The sequence below is a fragment of the Oryzias latipes genome, chromosome 5, assembly GCF_053564925.1.
Source record: "Oryzias latipes strain Hd-rR chromosome 5, Olatipes_Hd-rR_3.1".
Lineage (NCBI taxonomy): Eukaryota > Metazoa > Chordata > Actinopteri > Beloniformes > Adrianichthyidae > Oryzias > Oryzias latipes.
This window is the reverse complement of record NC_136241.1, coordinates 34,778,322-34,793,717: the sequence shown is the minus strand read 5'-3', so window position 1 is coordinate 34,793,717 and position 15,396 is coordinate 34,778,322. Positions and strand designations below refer to the sequence as shown.

Here is a 15,396-nt window from a genome sequence, read left to right as displayed (position 1 = left end):
TAGAATAGAAATCCTATTGATCCCACAACAGGGAAAGTGATTTGTTACTAACAGATAATAATTAATACAAAAAAAAAAAAATAACACCATGAAAAAATAGGGTTATGATCAACCATTTCCAGCACACGACACATTTCAGTGTTTATTACATAACAAAGGAAAGATGTGATGAAGATTTATTTTTATTTATTTATTTATTTGTTCCTTTCAGGAATATTATTTATGCCCAAATGTTTCCGTTTGCTTTACCTATTAAACATTTTCATGATTGGAAGGGAGCAGAATTGAAGAATACAATTCTTATAATTGTCTGTTCCCTTTTAAACATTGCATCATATTTACATTTCTCACACCATCACATGTGCTCAGATTTCACCACATACAGTTCAAATAAACAGTAAATACATTCCATTCATTTAATACATACATTCCAAAAATTCCATTCAACAGTCAAGTTTGTACAAACTAATTTGTTTAGCTTTATACATCCGTTTAAATTGAATAATATTATTTATCTCCTGGGAATTCCACATTTTTACCTCTGCTATAGACAAACACTTTTGCTTTAATGTTGTTCGAACAATCTGTTGTTTGAGATCAAATGTTCTCCTATGATTTTCATCTCCTGTGGTGAAAATAAAAAGCTTTTGTAGGTCTTCAGGTAAATCTCTGTTTCTGGCTCTAAACATAACTAATAAGGTCTGCAATTCAATTACATTTTTAAGTTTTAATAAACCTGACTTAATAAAAAGTTCATTTGTGTGATCTCTAAAATTTGCTTTATGAATAATTCAAATAGCTCTCTTCTGTAGTAGAATTAAGGGCCTTATATTAGTTTCATATGTATTTCTCCACACTTCAATACAAAATGTAAAATAAGGTAAAACCAAAGAGCAATATAACATGTGGATAATATCACATGGTAAAATATATTTGGATTTGTTCAAGATTAAATAACAAAGGAAAGATGTGATGAAGATTTATTTTTATTTATTTTTTTATTTGTTTATTATTTTATTATTTATTATTTTATTTGTTTCATCCTCAGAAGAAATGTCAGCTTTAAAACTAACCTTAAGCTGCTTTATAGAAAGTCTGGGGACATTTCTCTTCTATTGTTTTAAATATGGATATTTAAACCAAAACAGATAATGTTCTGAAACACAAATATGTGTTTTTCAGAACCATCTGTCATAGAAAACCTAACGATTCGTTCTGTCTCTGACTTTTTATGCTTTTTTTATGGTGAAAAGGAAACAAAAAAACTCAGCAAAAGTGGTCAAAATCCAGTCGGAAAACTATTTATATTAACATGAAAATGAAATGAAAAAGTTGATAATTACTCAGGGCCATAGAAACCACCGTCTTGTTTCCCTTTCTGCAGCAGTCTGCCCTCAATTAAAGTGTTTTATTAGGATTCACGCCGGTCCGTATTCTCCCCGGCGCTCGCTCTGAGACGGTTGCCGTCCCAGAAAAGCGAGCCTTCAAAAACACTCCATAGGTCTAATTGACTCTAATTTGGAAGTGTTGAATGATTAGCAACACATCTGTCCATCACAGCCGCACGGATCACAGTGTGGCGGTCTGTTGCTGGGATTCAGTAAACGGCGATGGCTGTGAATTCTAACCTTCTGCAGGTTCTGTCCCAGCTTTTCCCGCTCTCGCTGGATCTGGTGGTTCTGCTCCACCTGTCTTCAGATGTGATCTTCTCCTGCAGTGGTCCTGGGTCAGGTCTTCAGCTGGTTGTTTGCGCTCCATTCCCAACATTCGCCCACGAACCTTCCATGCAGATGACAGACGTCACGTTTGGTCTGTGGTTCCCCGCTGATCCACAGCTCCTGATGTCTCTGCTCAATGCGGATCAAAGCTGCTCCATGACTGACCGAGGAAGCTTCTTTGTCCTTGGAATAGCGACTGCAGCTCCTGTTGTCCCGGGAAGGTTTCAGCCGTGGAGTTCAGGACGGCTCTGTTCGATGTGGGTCAAACAGACCCAGAACAGCTCAAGTGAATGAGAAAGTTAGGCATTGTTTCTTTAGGGGCTCAGATTGAAGAGTTTTGACGCTCTGAAGGTGTCATGTTACGCACTTTCCACATTTTCTGAGCCATTGAAGAAAAACCTGGTAAAGCTTTAGTCTTCCCTGATGATTTGTGTTCAGAACAGTTGGATTTCTTGACTAATTTCTAAAAAAACACCAAAAACGTTCAGACTCTATGCTGTGACACTCGATCTATCCTTGATGCTTGTTCAATTGTCCTGCTCCGTACGTCTGCATAAGTGTTGCTAGGTAGAGAGAACCCTCTGAAGTGTTTTTAGGAGCTCAGTGGACGGAGGAGAAACCGACCAAAACCTCTCATGCTCTGTCTCTAGCTGCCAGTCTAAGCCGAGTATACTGCTATGCTGAATGTGGACAAAGGAAGGAGTCATGCATGATAAAGCTACGTCTACAGCTGAAACTGAGCCCAGACAATATCAAACCTGATTAGGAGCTACCCTTCTGGGTGGATAAAGGCTGTCTGCAGGTGAAACAAAGGCGCAAACCTTACGGGACACAGGGGACCCGCACAGACTATCAAGGTGGTAGTTGTGTAAACATCCTACAGGCTAGACGTGTCACATGCAGCATACGTGCGTGGCCAGTACTCGCACCTTACTAATGGCTAGAATGTGGCAGAAGGACACTGTAGGACCGGGTCACCCCGAGCCTGAAGGGAGCTGGAAGATACAAATGCAGCCGTTCCCCTCTACGACCCTCCACGGATCCGGAAAACCCCAAAAACCTGCAACCCATGTGACTAAAGCGCCACTCACACCTGATGTGACGGACGTCCAAGAACGCCCGTTCCTTAAGGCGCGTCTAGCTTATGGTGTTCACACTGGACCGATATGTGAAAAACTGGGTGTCATGTAATTCCGGACGCGCACAAACCACAGTTATGAATTTTCAAAAGGTTGGCCCGTCTGTGAATAGAAAAAGACGCCGTCCATTTGTCACCACCAAACCAGAGTCCCTGATGGGTCAAAGTTCAACTGCTTCTAATGAACATTCAGTGGTCTTGCTTTTTGTACGCAGAGCCAAAAAAGACGACCCTAAAAACACGTGACGACACGTGAAGACGTGAGTTCTGAATGCGGGAGCCCAAAACGTGCATGAGCGCTCGTTCACATCGACTTTCCATTGGAAGTGGCCGCTAGAACGCAGGTTGATGAAGACATAAATAAGTATTTATTTAGTTTGACTTTTATTTATCCATTATTCTCTGAAATTCTGCTTTTCATCTGTGGCCTGGCAGAAGGCAAAGCCTTTGGGGATCAAACCCGGGAACATCGGGGAACAGTCCAAACGGATTCCCAACAATCTTAGCAGAAGTTTTTCTGCTCTGGGAGGGGGCAGCGTCCCAACAGCTGTTTTATTACTTTCAGAAAGGAGGAGGCATCTATCCGAGGATCACTTCATTAATCAGGCGTCCTCCGTTTAGAGCACACTCTTAGAATCACCACCGCCCACTTGATCATTTAAACGACAGGAAACGACTGCGCTGTGGGGAAGAATCCCGCTCTCCTGAGACGGAAGACGCCACTACTTGGACAGAATTTCGATTGCCGTGTCCCGCGGAGAGTGGGTGCCGCTCACCATTCGGCTAATTCCATCCCTGCAGTGGGGCGGGGACGGGGGGCCGATCAGGGTCCGGGAAAAGGTGAATGCAGCGAAAGCAAACCTGCCCCTGCATCTACGGAACTGCAGACCCAGGCCAGCTGCCCCCCCCCCCTCGGCTTCAGGGCGGTTCACCCCAACGAGCGCCGTCAGATTTGAAGGATGTTGATGGTTAATTGCACTTTAAGGCTTTCTAAAACTCTAATCAGAAATCTTAATGAACTAGCTGTAATTAGTGCTGCGTCTTTGTTTGGCTCAAGCAAATGGAATCAGGACGGACTCACTCCATGAGCTGTTAAATCAAATCAAATGTCTTCGTTTTTGGACAGTTTGAATTCTCTGAGGGATTTATTTCTTTATTCCACAAAGACAACATGATTACTGCTTCTTCTGCTTTAAATGACAATGAACAACATATTTTTATTTAGCCATTTGTCAGTTGATATTTCGTTGTCTTGGTCAATTTTTTGACTTTTTGCGTTGTGTTAAAAGCACATTTTATTTGTTTATTACTAGTTTTTGACGACTCTGTCGTTTATTTCAACTCTTTTTGTCCATTTTTTTCATCTTTTCATTTTGATTTTTTTATGTTTGTTTTGTTTCTGTTATTGCAAAGACGTTACCACCAAAACTGTTCATTTTTCAGAAGAAACGGACTAAATTCTTATTGTCATTCATTCATGTCCGTTGCGGTTTGTCATTTAAAATAAATAAATACATTAATTATTTTTTCTAATTTTATTCTTTGAAAAATGCAATAAAAGACGATAACAAAATTGAATCTAAAGTTTAAATGTTAAAGTTATATGTCTTTCTCGTTGTTGTTTATTACACAAAGGAGATGTTTGTATTGACGGGCAGAAAATTACCTTAAAAATGTTATCAAAATTACTCAAAAAAAATCGGTTCAGATTTTCCAGTTTTTGTCCATGAACTTTTTTTCCAGTTTTTATATTTATGTTTTAATGATTTACAGAAACCTTTGAACCCTTTAGTGTCGCCTAAAAAACCCCAAACTCTCAGTGTAGCAACACATTATTCCAGTTTTTCTGATGCAGAACTTTGAAAACATAAATGTACTTTTTAATGGTAGAAGTACTGCAGTTATGGTTTTCTTAAGGCCTTGCTGACAGCTCAGCTTACTTCACAGCGGGAGGCCATTCATCTGTTCACACACGGTGCTGTTTGTGCCACACTGAGCGTTTTTCTGACACACAAATGAGTGGGTCTGTGGAAATGTGCAGTCAGGGACAGTTTGTGTGTTTTCTGAAAGTTGTGTCTTTAACATGTTCCTGTAGCATTTTTCTGGTGATGGATAAAGACAGATCATTTCTGAGTTGTGTATTTCTGGGGCATTTTTCATAGCAGTGGCGTCGAGGCGTTACATTCGGCGATCCAGAAGCCCGCTGCTCCGCTTCATGAACGTCTTCGTTTGCCTCGTCTGCGCTGGAGTCTGGCTTAAACCTGTTCAGCCGGATGACACCGCCGCTGCTAGGTCAGGGTTGGAAGCTAGCGGGGGAGAATCTAAACTAAGGCATCATGGGAAATAAGTGGAGGCTTACTTTAAGACTCAGGTGAATTTCTGATGAACTCTGCAGAAACTATGTCCTAGAAAATCACAGATTTTCAGATTTTGACTGTTTTTGTCTCTTTTCTAGATTAATTTTGAAAGGCTTTACAAGATAGACAATGATTATTCAATATTGTCCTAAACGATTCATTTTGGTATTGTTTTCCCATTAAAAAAATATAATAAATATCTGCAGAAACCTAAGGGGGGCTGTTAGATACTGTATGTCTGAGGAAACTACAGGTTTTGAGACTTTGGCTAAAAAATGGCTTAATCATAATTAAAAGACACTGGGAACGCTTTGAAAATAGATCAAAAGATCAGAGTGAGAACTTCTGATTTCCATTTGTTCTAAAATGCATCAGTTCACTTTCCCCACCGTTCAGTTCAAACCTTGATTTTTGGATTTTGCTTTTGGTTTAATATCAGATTTGCGTTTGACAAAACAACAACAAAAAACTCAGAATTCAGAAATATAATTTCTTATAGATTTCTTGGTTTATATAAGCCTGGTGTAATGGAATAAAACAAATGCTTCTTAAATTTGGCTCAACACCCGTTTGACGGTGGACACACTGGCATGCAGTAGGAATGCAGCGATCGGTTTCATGCTGTTCCAGACTCAATAAGGTGGATCGGCGCTCTTACTGATTGCATAATCAATGTTCCTGTCAAACAATATCAGGCATCAGCTTTTAAAACGGGAGCTTGTACAGATCAGCTGCAGTTTCAACGCCTTCATGCAAGTGTTTATCGACCGGCCGCAGCGCTGCAGTGCATTGAATTTAGTAAATAAAGTCAGAAAAAGCAGCAGAAGTTTAAACTGAGGATCAGAAACTGTCATCTGAGTGACTTTTAAAGGTCAGCGTGTCAGAAGAAGCTCATCTGAGTAGCTCTGAAGTCACAGATCCACGGGGATTTTCACGCGCATCCATGTCTGGGGTTTACTGAGAGTCGTCAAAAAAGGACAAAATGAGGTGAGGAGCGACCCTGAGGGACCCGAGCTGAGGCAAACTAATGGGAGGCGGCCAAAGACGATGACTTTCAATGCCAGTTTAATCAGCCAAGAACAGGAAACAGCAAACAGGAAGCTGGCCGTAAAATCTTCCCGGTCGGATGAGGTTGAAGTTCTGCTGCGGCGCTCAGAAAAACCACAGATGAACAACATTATAACACTCATCATACCACGGTCCCGGTGAATCCTCCATTCTGATTGGCTGCTGGCTGTGCAATCAAAAGTGATACACCGCAGTGATAACCGGGCGACAAAAAAAGTAGTTCCGGTCACAGAGCTTAAATGTTGTGTATCACTGCGCCGGTTTCTATAAAACAAACGTTATCTTCATCATCTGGTCAAAAACAGGCGGTAAGAGGAGAACTTTCTCTCTGAACGGATTTTTAACCACCATGTAACCGTCGTGACCATTGTGACCATCAGCATAGATATCGCAGTCCAGGTCCGCACCACCAAATAAATAGTCCGCGGTTTGTGAAAAAAGCGATCCAAACTGAAAAAGTAACAAGGATCAAGTACGGAAAACTGGTTAAATATTTATTTCTTTGTTCTTTGTGACCATGGTGTAAACAGGTTCATGGATAATGAAGTGTGCATTATCAGCAATGAACGCACTGCAGTGCGTTCATTGCTGATAATGCACACTTCATCATCCATGAACCCTTACTTCATGCTGCCATGTTGCAACAGCCAAGGTCACCTGAATCCATATCCGGACACAGTTTAAATGCTAGTTTTCACACATAAACACATTCCAGACCTTAATCTCAGCGAAACACTTCAGAAATAATTCTGTGCATCAAAGTTTTACCTCTCAACATGCTGTTGAAAAATCAACATCAATGCTGCAGCGAATCCACCAAAAATGTGTCCTGAAGTCATGGACCGAGGTCCAAGAGCAACTGACAGCAGCGGGCGCCGTCTTTCTGCTGCCTTCTACTTAGTCATTTCATTGGTTTCATTGTTTTTCAAGTGTCTCCCTCTCTTTGCTGCTTCCAATTTTTTCCCCATTTTTTTTTTTTTTTTTTACAAACTGAAGTGTAATTTCTAGATTCTGGTTTCAAATCTGCAACCTTTCACTTCCAAGCCAGTGAGGCTAACCGCTTTATTACTGTTCCCACTTGGTCGTTTGACCCGAGGTCAGTGATACCTCTTGGTTTGTGTGAATCTTTCATTTCTGTGCTAAGAGTGCGGCGAGCAGCAGTCTGATCGTGGTTAAGAGTCAAGGCAGCTTTGGCAAGACGTTTGCCTCATGCTGAAAGCAGAGGATGAAAGCACATGTATGTATATATATATGTGTGTATTACCTGCTGTTACACGTGTAACTCTGCATTAGGGAGGTCCTGCTGCCCATGCGTCACATTTCCAGATGTCATTCATCTGCACACAGCGCTAAAAAGTCCCACAGAGACGAGCGGAGGTTCTCTCTCTGCTACAGACGGCCGACAGACACGAGTAAGAAACAGCAGGAGAAACAAAAAAATAGTACCTTCTGAATACTTTCCCCGTTTAGAGTTCTTTAATTCTTTTAGGTTTATTATTTATGAATCACCTTGATCCAGTCTGAAGAGCCTCATTGAGATCAAACGTGTCTTTTCTCCTGCCCCAGAGGCAGCAGCGGCAGAGAAGAATCATTTCCGAGGCTTTCAAACCAAACTATAAAAGCGTCTGAAAATGCTCCGGTTACATGTTCAGAAGATACGTTCACAATCTTGAACATTCCTAATGAAATCGTTTTCTGCAGGTGGAAACTACAGAAACTCACATGATTGTAGTTTTTGTTTTGTTTTGACCCTACATAATCATTTGTATCATATTTGATCCACACATTTCGGAGACAGCATGATCTAAGCTAACTTTTATCCCTCATATAAAACAGGTGGTTCAAACTGGTTTTTATCATCTCAGAAAGCTGGCTAAAGCCCGCCCACTGCTCTCTCTTGCTAATATGGAGATGCTAATGTATGCTTTCATCATCAGTAACATTGATTATTGTAACGCCCTGCTTGCCGGTCTTCCAAAAACCAACATTAGGAACCTTTAGCTTCTCCAGAACTCTGCTGCACGAGTTCTCATAAAGTAGGGGGGCTCAAACTTTAAACTATTTTTAAATGTCTTAACGGTCTTGCGCCTTCTTATTTATCAGATCTTTTAGTAAAGTATGAACCCTCGCGGACCCTGAAATCCTTTGGCATTGGTCTGTTGACCATTCTGACTGTAAAAACCATAACATACGGAGAAGCATCTTTTCTCTTTTGGCCCCCGTTTATGGAACAGTCTGCCAGAGGACCTGAGAGCTGCAGAGAGCATTAATGCTTTCTAAGAAAAGGATCAAGACCCATCTTTTTAACCTGGCTTTCAGCTAATTTTTTACTACCACTGTTTATTTATTTATTTATCCATTTTATCTTGTTTTATGAACTTGAACTAGATTTTTGACGGGTTATTTTAATTTACCTTATTTCAATGTTTTATTGTTTTCATCAATATGTTTACTTTTTCATTCTCATTGTTTTGTTTCCTTTTTATTTTCCGGTACTTCCTCAGTTGGGACCTCTCCTGGTGCTGCTGTTCAGCCACTATGGCTCTGGATGGGAACCTGCATCACCACTTGGCTGTGGTGGAGCGGTCCCCGCCTGTGATGCTGCATTTGCCTGGTTATGCAGCTGTTCACTGAGAGGGAGGCTCCAATTTTCAGCGTTTCCAACATCTTGTTCTCGTGCTCAGCGTATTTCTCATTTCTCATTGTCTTTCCCCATCAGTTAGGGGGTGGGAGGTGTGAAAGGAGTGGGGGGCTAGGTACGGGGAGGGGGGCCCTATTTTTTAATTTTTGTGCTTGTTTATTTTTAATCGTCTTGCTTGTTTTTGTGTTTGTTGTGTTTTAATGTAAAGCACTTTGTTTTATATTTTTATATGAAAAGTGCTTTATGAATAAAGTTTGATTTGATTTGATTTGATTTTATCCTTCCTTGATGCATGGACTTTAGTGCATGTTTTCTGCCCTGTACTTCATAGTCGTTCCACTAGGGGCAGTAGAAAGGCTTTTCCTGCTCATTTTAAAATGGCTGCCTCAGACCTGTCAACCTGGTTCGACATCCTGTCACCGCTTCTCCGTCTTTCTGTGTACTTAGTGATATGAGCCCCGTCAGTATAGAGGAAAGATCGAAACCGCCATCTTTTCTGCCCTTTGGAGATCAATTGGATCGTTCGTTCCAATTAACTGACGATGTTAGTCAAAGGAAAGAGTAAAAACAGCATCAGTTAGAATCTCTACCAGAACCGACTTTTGGATCAAATCAGCTTGAAGTTTACATCAACTGCCAACAAAAAAAAAAAATAGAACTTCAGCCCCTCTGCCCCCCCTTAATTAGCACCGTCACTAGTGGGGGTGGGTGGCCTATGTGTCCCTCTCCGGGGCCTGTTGGTGGGGGGTGCGCTGTTCTGGTCTAGGTCTGAGCTCCGGGGATTCCCCGGGGGAGAGGTCTGGCATGGGGGTTGTGCCCCCCGGGTCTCTGGGTTTGGGGTGGGGGTGTGTTTGGGTCGGCCTGTTCCAAGGCTGCTCGGGGCTGCGCCTGGCCTGGGTGAGGTGTTCGCCTGCGTCCGGGGCTGGGTCCCCGTCACCTCTGGTTCCGGGGTGGGTGGGCCTGCCTGTGGCCTGGGCGCCCCCCATGTCAGCTCGACCAGGACTGATGGGGGGATAATTTTCTCTACTTCATGTTGAGGATAATTCATCCACTTTTATTTGTTTTTATGAAACGACAAAAAATGTAGACAGTTAGACCAACTTAACATTTTTTGCATACTAAATCACCCAACGCATCCTTTTTTTCTCCATGGTATAAAGTACATTCAAGCTGAGAGTTGGATGCAAAGCAGCGGCATAAACACCTCCCTGCTGATGTTTGTGTCTTCAGTGACAGAGGCTGGAAGAACCTTCTTTCTCTTTTCCAGGAGGGGAAAATTCCCCCGGATGGTTGTACGGAGAAGATGAAGGGAAGACGATAGCGTCGTTTTCCAGCCCGCTGCTCGTCTGTCACATGCCTGTCTTTGCTACCAAGTCTGCAGAAAGAAAAGTAAGTCTGCTGTCCTTTATTCTCCCTTTTTATGAAGAATCAATATCTTGAAAATTAAAGCCGTTTGTTTAACTAAGTAAAGGAGGAATTGAACTTCTGCTTCTTAATTGTGTAAAGAATCCCCTCCTGAGGCAAAGAAACCCCTTTTGAATTGATTTTTTTTTTTTTTGTTAAAACATCTGATTTCTTTGACTGTCCAACTTCACAGAAGTTGACCAGACGTCAACAGTAGCAGGTAAAAATAACTGGATAAAAGCTCCTCCTGTGTCCGTTGTCATCCCAGCATCATGAATCTTCCCAGCCTGGAATAGTTCTTCTTTCCTTTGGGTGACAGATCCTTAGCAGAGTTTGTACTGGAGAGCGCTGTCACACTAATCCAGATTCATGTCAGCAGAAGTGAACTTTTTTGTTGTTCTTTTTTTAAACGTTCAAGCTCAAACCTGCAGTTCCAGGTAAATCCCACAGAAACCCAAAGTGTTTCTGGATTTGGGTCAGGATCAGGTTTGATTCCAACAAACTGCTAAAACGGGGATTTTCAGACTTTACTGGTGTTATTTTGTTTTGGAGCTCCGTTTTTTTTTTTTTTTGCTGTGATTAGAAAAAGGAACCTTGAGGATTCTGAGTCAAAGTCTTACATAAAACACTGAATTTGGATTTATAGTAGTTTAGGAACCTGAAGATTTGTTTTTATTTGTTTTTTGTTTTTACTTCAATATTTGCAGAAAAAATTCAGGTTATTTTTGAAAATTCCCCCCAAAATTAAGGACATAGCCAGATCTATGAACATGAGAAGTAATGTTTCGTGTCCTCGCCAATAGATTGATTGCTTAAGGTTTGATAATTAGATGCCTGTTACAGACCTGGTGTAATGAAAATGGTCCGATTGGTGTTTTTAACTAGTTCTTGTGACAGATAGAAAGAAAATCAGCTTTAAATTGCATTTCGGGGTATTTCTTTCTTCAAATCGCCGTGAATCAGGACGTAAAATCAAATCAAATCAAACTTTATTTATAAAATTATAACACAAAGTGCTTTACATTAAAACACAACAAAATATAAAAACAAGCATGACGATTAAAAATAAAACAAGCACAAAAATTAAAAAATAGGGCCCCCCTCCCCGTACCTAGCCCCCCCCACTCTTTTCACACCTCCCACCCCCTAACTGATGGGGAAAGACAATGAGAAAAGCAGCTTTGTGCAGATATTAAACACTTTCTGTTAGTAAAGTGTTGCATTGGAGAAAGTTGCTTTGCGCCAATATGTATAAAGTATTACTAACGCCCCACACCATCTAAGTCACATGTGTCAAACTAAAGGCCCGCGGGTCAAATGTGGCCCCCATGTCATTTCATGTGGCGCGTGAGAGCAAAAAAGTTTTTAAATTCTTAAAATAAAAACTAAAGATTTATTCCTATCTAGGGGGCATCTGACTTGAAATATCGTATTGGGTAACTATACATTAGGACTTAAACACAGTCCATATGACCTAACCTGACAGAATCAAATGTAAAAGGATTTATGCTAGAATAACAAGCAAACATGTGTTTTCTATACAACTGTAAATGTCACTTTAAAAAGTTATAATAAATAAATAAATGAGTAATTTAACATTAAGGAGTAGTTAAATTTATTTTTCATTACATTTAGTTACATGTATAACTTATATCTTTGAGGACAGCCACTATGCTGATGTGGCCCTCAGTGAAAATGAGTTTGACACCCCTGATCTAAGTGTTGTATCTCTGTGTGAAGCGGCTTATTTTCCATGTCAGGATCTGCTGATTAGTATTTATTGCGTCATCATTTTACTGCTGTAAAGTAAACATTTTTTGTTAGTAGCGTTTTGTTTATCGGCACAAATCGGCTATTCCAGCGTCGAAATCTTTTGGTTTACGGTAACCGCATAAACACTTTAGTTGTGAGCGAATTCCTTCCCTACTCACTACATAGGGCACTAGACAGCGCGTTTGTCATTTTGTAGAGCCGTCTGAATCTACAATTCCAAAATCCAGTGGCCTAGAAATTTCCCAGAAGTCTCTCTGAAAAACCAGTGTGCATCGATGCTCCACAGATCTGCAAATATAGACCACAATGCATTGCAACGGAACAATTTTGCCAAAAAAATGTATTTAAATGTTTTGTTTTTTTAAAAAAAAATCAACGTTTTTCTCTTCAGAAGAGAGTGGACTCATAAATAACCGTGGCAAAACGGTCAAATCAATTAGATTTTAACTTTGTGTAATCAATATTGTCATGTTTAAAATAAAAAACGTTAGTGAGCATGGTGTCCAATCCAGGGCACTACATCATTCTTGTCTTAGTTAGGGTGAGAATTTGGACACAGCCTATGTTACTGTTAAATGCTGCGAATCAGCTGCTTTTTTCTGCGTTGGTATTCAGTGTTAACCTGTTAAGACTTAACTTTGTTAAATGCAGCACTTTTCGCTGTTAAAGGTTTTTTTTTTTATCAGCCCAAAGCTGCTTTTTTCAGCTTTCAGAATCTGTTGGAATGACGTTATTTGGAAAAACAATTAAAGAGTAATTCAAAGAACACTGGAGGCCCAAACAACCACACTCACTGGTGTTTTACCAAATAATTATTGGCTTGATCGTACCTTCAGCTCTGCTGTCGTTGTCGACTGTCGTTTTATCTGAACACGTTCACTCGTGTTCGCCGGTTTCAAAGCGCCTTCGTTTACGGTCAAGAGGCAAAGCGCCGTCAAAGGACTCGGGCGCTCAGCTCCGTTTGTCTGCAGCCGTGACAGGACTGCGGTTTGGATGCTAGAGAATGAGATAATGGCGTGTTATTTTACGTGGTCACTTCCTGTTGGATGCCATCAAAGCAACCCCCCCGCCACAGTGGAGATCTCACTCAAAAGCACCGTTGGAATTAAACGGTGACCCGATGGAGCATGCCTTTTAGTTACTGGCTGAAGCATTCTGATCAATAGAAGCTGTTAAATCCTAGGAGCTTCCGATAGATCAAATGGTCGGCACAGGTGAGGGCAAAGACTTAAGGGGTTTTAGAAGGCCGTGGAAATGGGTTTAAATCAATTTTCAGAGGCTGAAAGATGATATTTCTAATCAAATCTCCTATAGCCATAATGTGCTTATGGTCCTTCTGAGCATGCTGGGTGGGGGGGTGGGGGGGTGGGGGCGTCATTAGGGAGTCCAGCAGGTAGGATGTTATAAAGTGATCATGCAGTTACCCTAATGGCAATGAGACACCCAAGAATAAATCAATGGAGCAGCATTAGATCTGGAGGTGTGTGCAGAGTGCTCCTGTCAGCTGGGATGAAACAGCAGTTGAGGGTTCAAAAGCCGCAGAGATGTTCCGCGGGATTCACACTCAGCTTTAAATGGACGCAGAGACGAGTCCTTGTATTTAGAAGGTCGGCTCCTCTTCCTCGGTGTCGCGCCCAGAGCCTTGCTGGGAAACGCTGGCTCCGCCCACTAATGTTCTTCTTACTCTTTCAAGTGTTTCATGGTCTTTTCTTTGTGCAAATGTGGAATATCGATAGCATGTTTTCAAAAACACACAAAACAGGACCGTTGGGATCCTCATTGATTTGTTTTTAGATTTATGTTGACTCCAAAGAAAATGGTATTTTTAACATGTTCATGTGGCGTTTTTTATGATGATGGAGGACAAATATAAACAAAGTTACGCTGATGCATTGATTGGTATTTCTTCTTATTTCTTATTCAAAAGACCAAAAAAAATGTGTTTGAAAAAAAAAAATCGTATTTATGGTGTAAAAATATAAGCTAGGCGAGTCACAAGGTCCTTGCTCCGCCCCATTCGGATGCATCCACTTGCAGAAAAACAGATATGTTGGTTCTATGACTTAAATGTTTTACAAATTTTAAATGATAATCAACATCAACAAAAAGGACTGGACTGCAATATCATGCTTATGGTAAATGGTAAATGGCGTATACTTATATAGCGCCTTTCTTCCTTCAAGGACAAAGCGCTTTACAGTCACAGACCCATTCACCCAGTCACACACATTCACACACACATTCACACACACATTCACACACACACACACACACACATTCACACACACATTCACACACACATTCACACACACATTCACACACACACACACACACACATTCACACACACATTCACACACACATTCACACACTGGTGGCGGCTCCGCTGCCAAACACAGGCGCCCGCCTACCACCAGAGGCAATATCATGCTTATCAAAGCCAAAACTTAACATTAAGTTTGACAAATATGTCACAAACATAAAAATCAAAATGATTTAACCAAATCCATTTTCATACACATATACTATGTATATACATACATATGTTCCACATACATTAATAATACAAAATTAAATTGTACTTATATTGACCAATTTCTTTTACATTTTAACAGAAACCAATTTTTTTACTGTAGTAACTAATTTAAGATCTTTATCCTAAGAATTCCAAAGTTTTGTTCCAAAAACAGGACATCTCCATTTTACATGTTCTTGCTCTGCATGATTAAACATAAAACGACCTCTTAAGTAGTAAAGTTCCTCCTTTCTTTAAAAAGGGCAAACTATTTTGAAAGGCACAAAAAGATTTGAAGTATTTAATTTTTTGTGGATTCTCCAAAACCAACTCTATTCATTTTTCTAATCGCTCTTTTTTTAAGTTTTATTATTCTGCATTTTGGCTAAAGATGTCGTGGATCGATCTTACGTCAGGGAATTTTATCGAATGGATATCGTGGAAATTGAACCCAAATCGAAAAGGAATCGGATCCAAACATATCCAATCCTTCAGATGAATTGTCTTTTATTTTTTAGCCTCTACTGCAGCTTTGCCTCATGCCTCCACAGAATCAGTGCAGAGTAGGAATGAGGACTAGATTTCAGAGCTGAGGAGGAAGGCAGGATATCTTTCCCCCCTTTTTTCTGGAGCAGAGAGAAAGGTAGCATTAAACGGAGTGACTTTAAGTCCTTCATGCAAAGCAGACTGCGATTAGGGGCTTAAGTCAGCAGCAATCCCCCCCTCTCCGTCTCCGTCTCCATCGTCGCCTCAGCGGCTGCCGGGGAGACACCCTCGCCTCTCC

At 40.8% G+C, this 15,396-nt stretch overlaps 1 protein-coding gene across 11 annotated transcripts in view; it reads left to right on the top strand.

The window, feature by feature from the left end:
- The window catches only part of arhgef10la (Rho guanine nucleotide exchange factor (GEF) 10-like a), a 176,789-nt gene that overhangs the window by 100,544 nt on the left and 60,849 nt on the right, over positions 1-15,396 (top strand). For all 11 annotated transcript variants that reach the window (XM_078947785.1, XM_023955304.2, XM_023955303.2 and 8 more), the window contains one exon: positions 10,190-10,311. In XM_078947785.1, the coding sequence (XP_078803911.1) occupies positions 10,190-10,311 (122 nt within the window). The remainder of the gene's footprint in view (positions 1-10,189; positions 10,312-15,396) is intronic.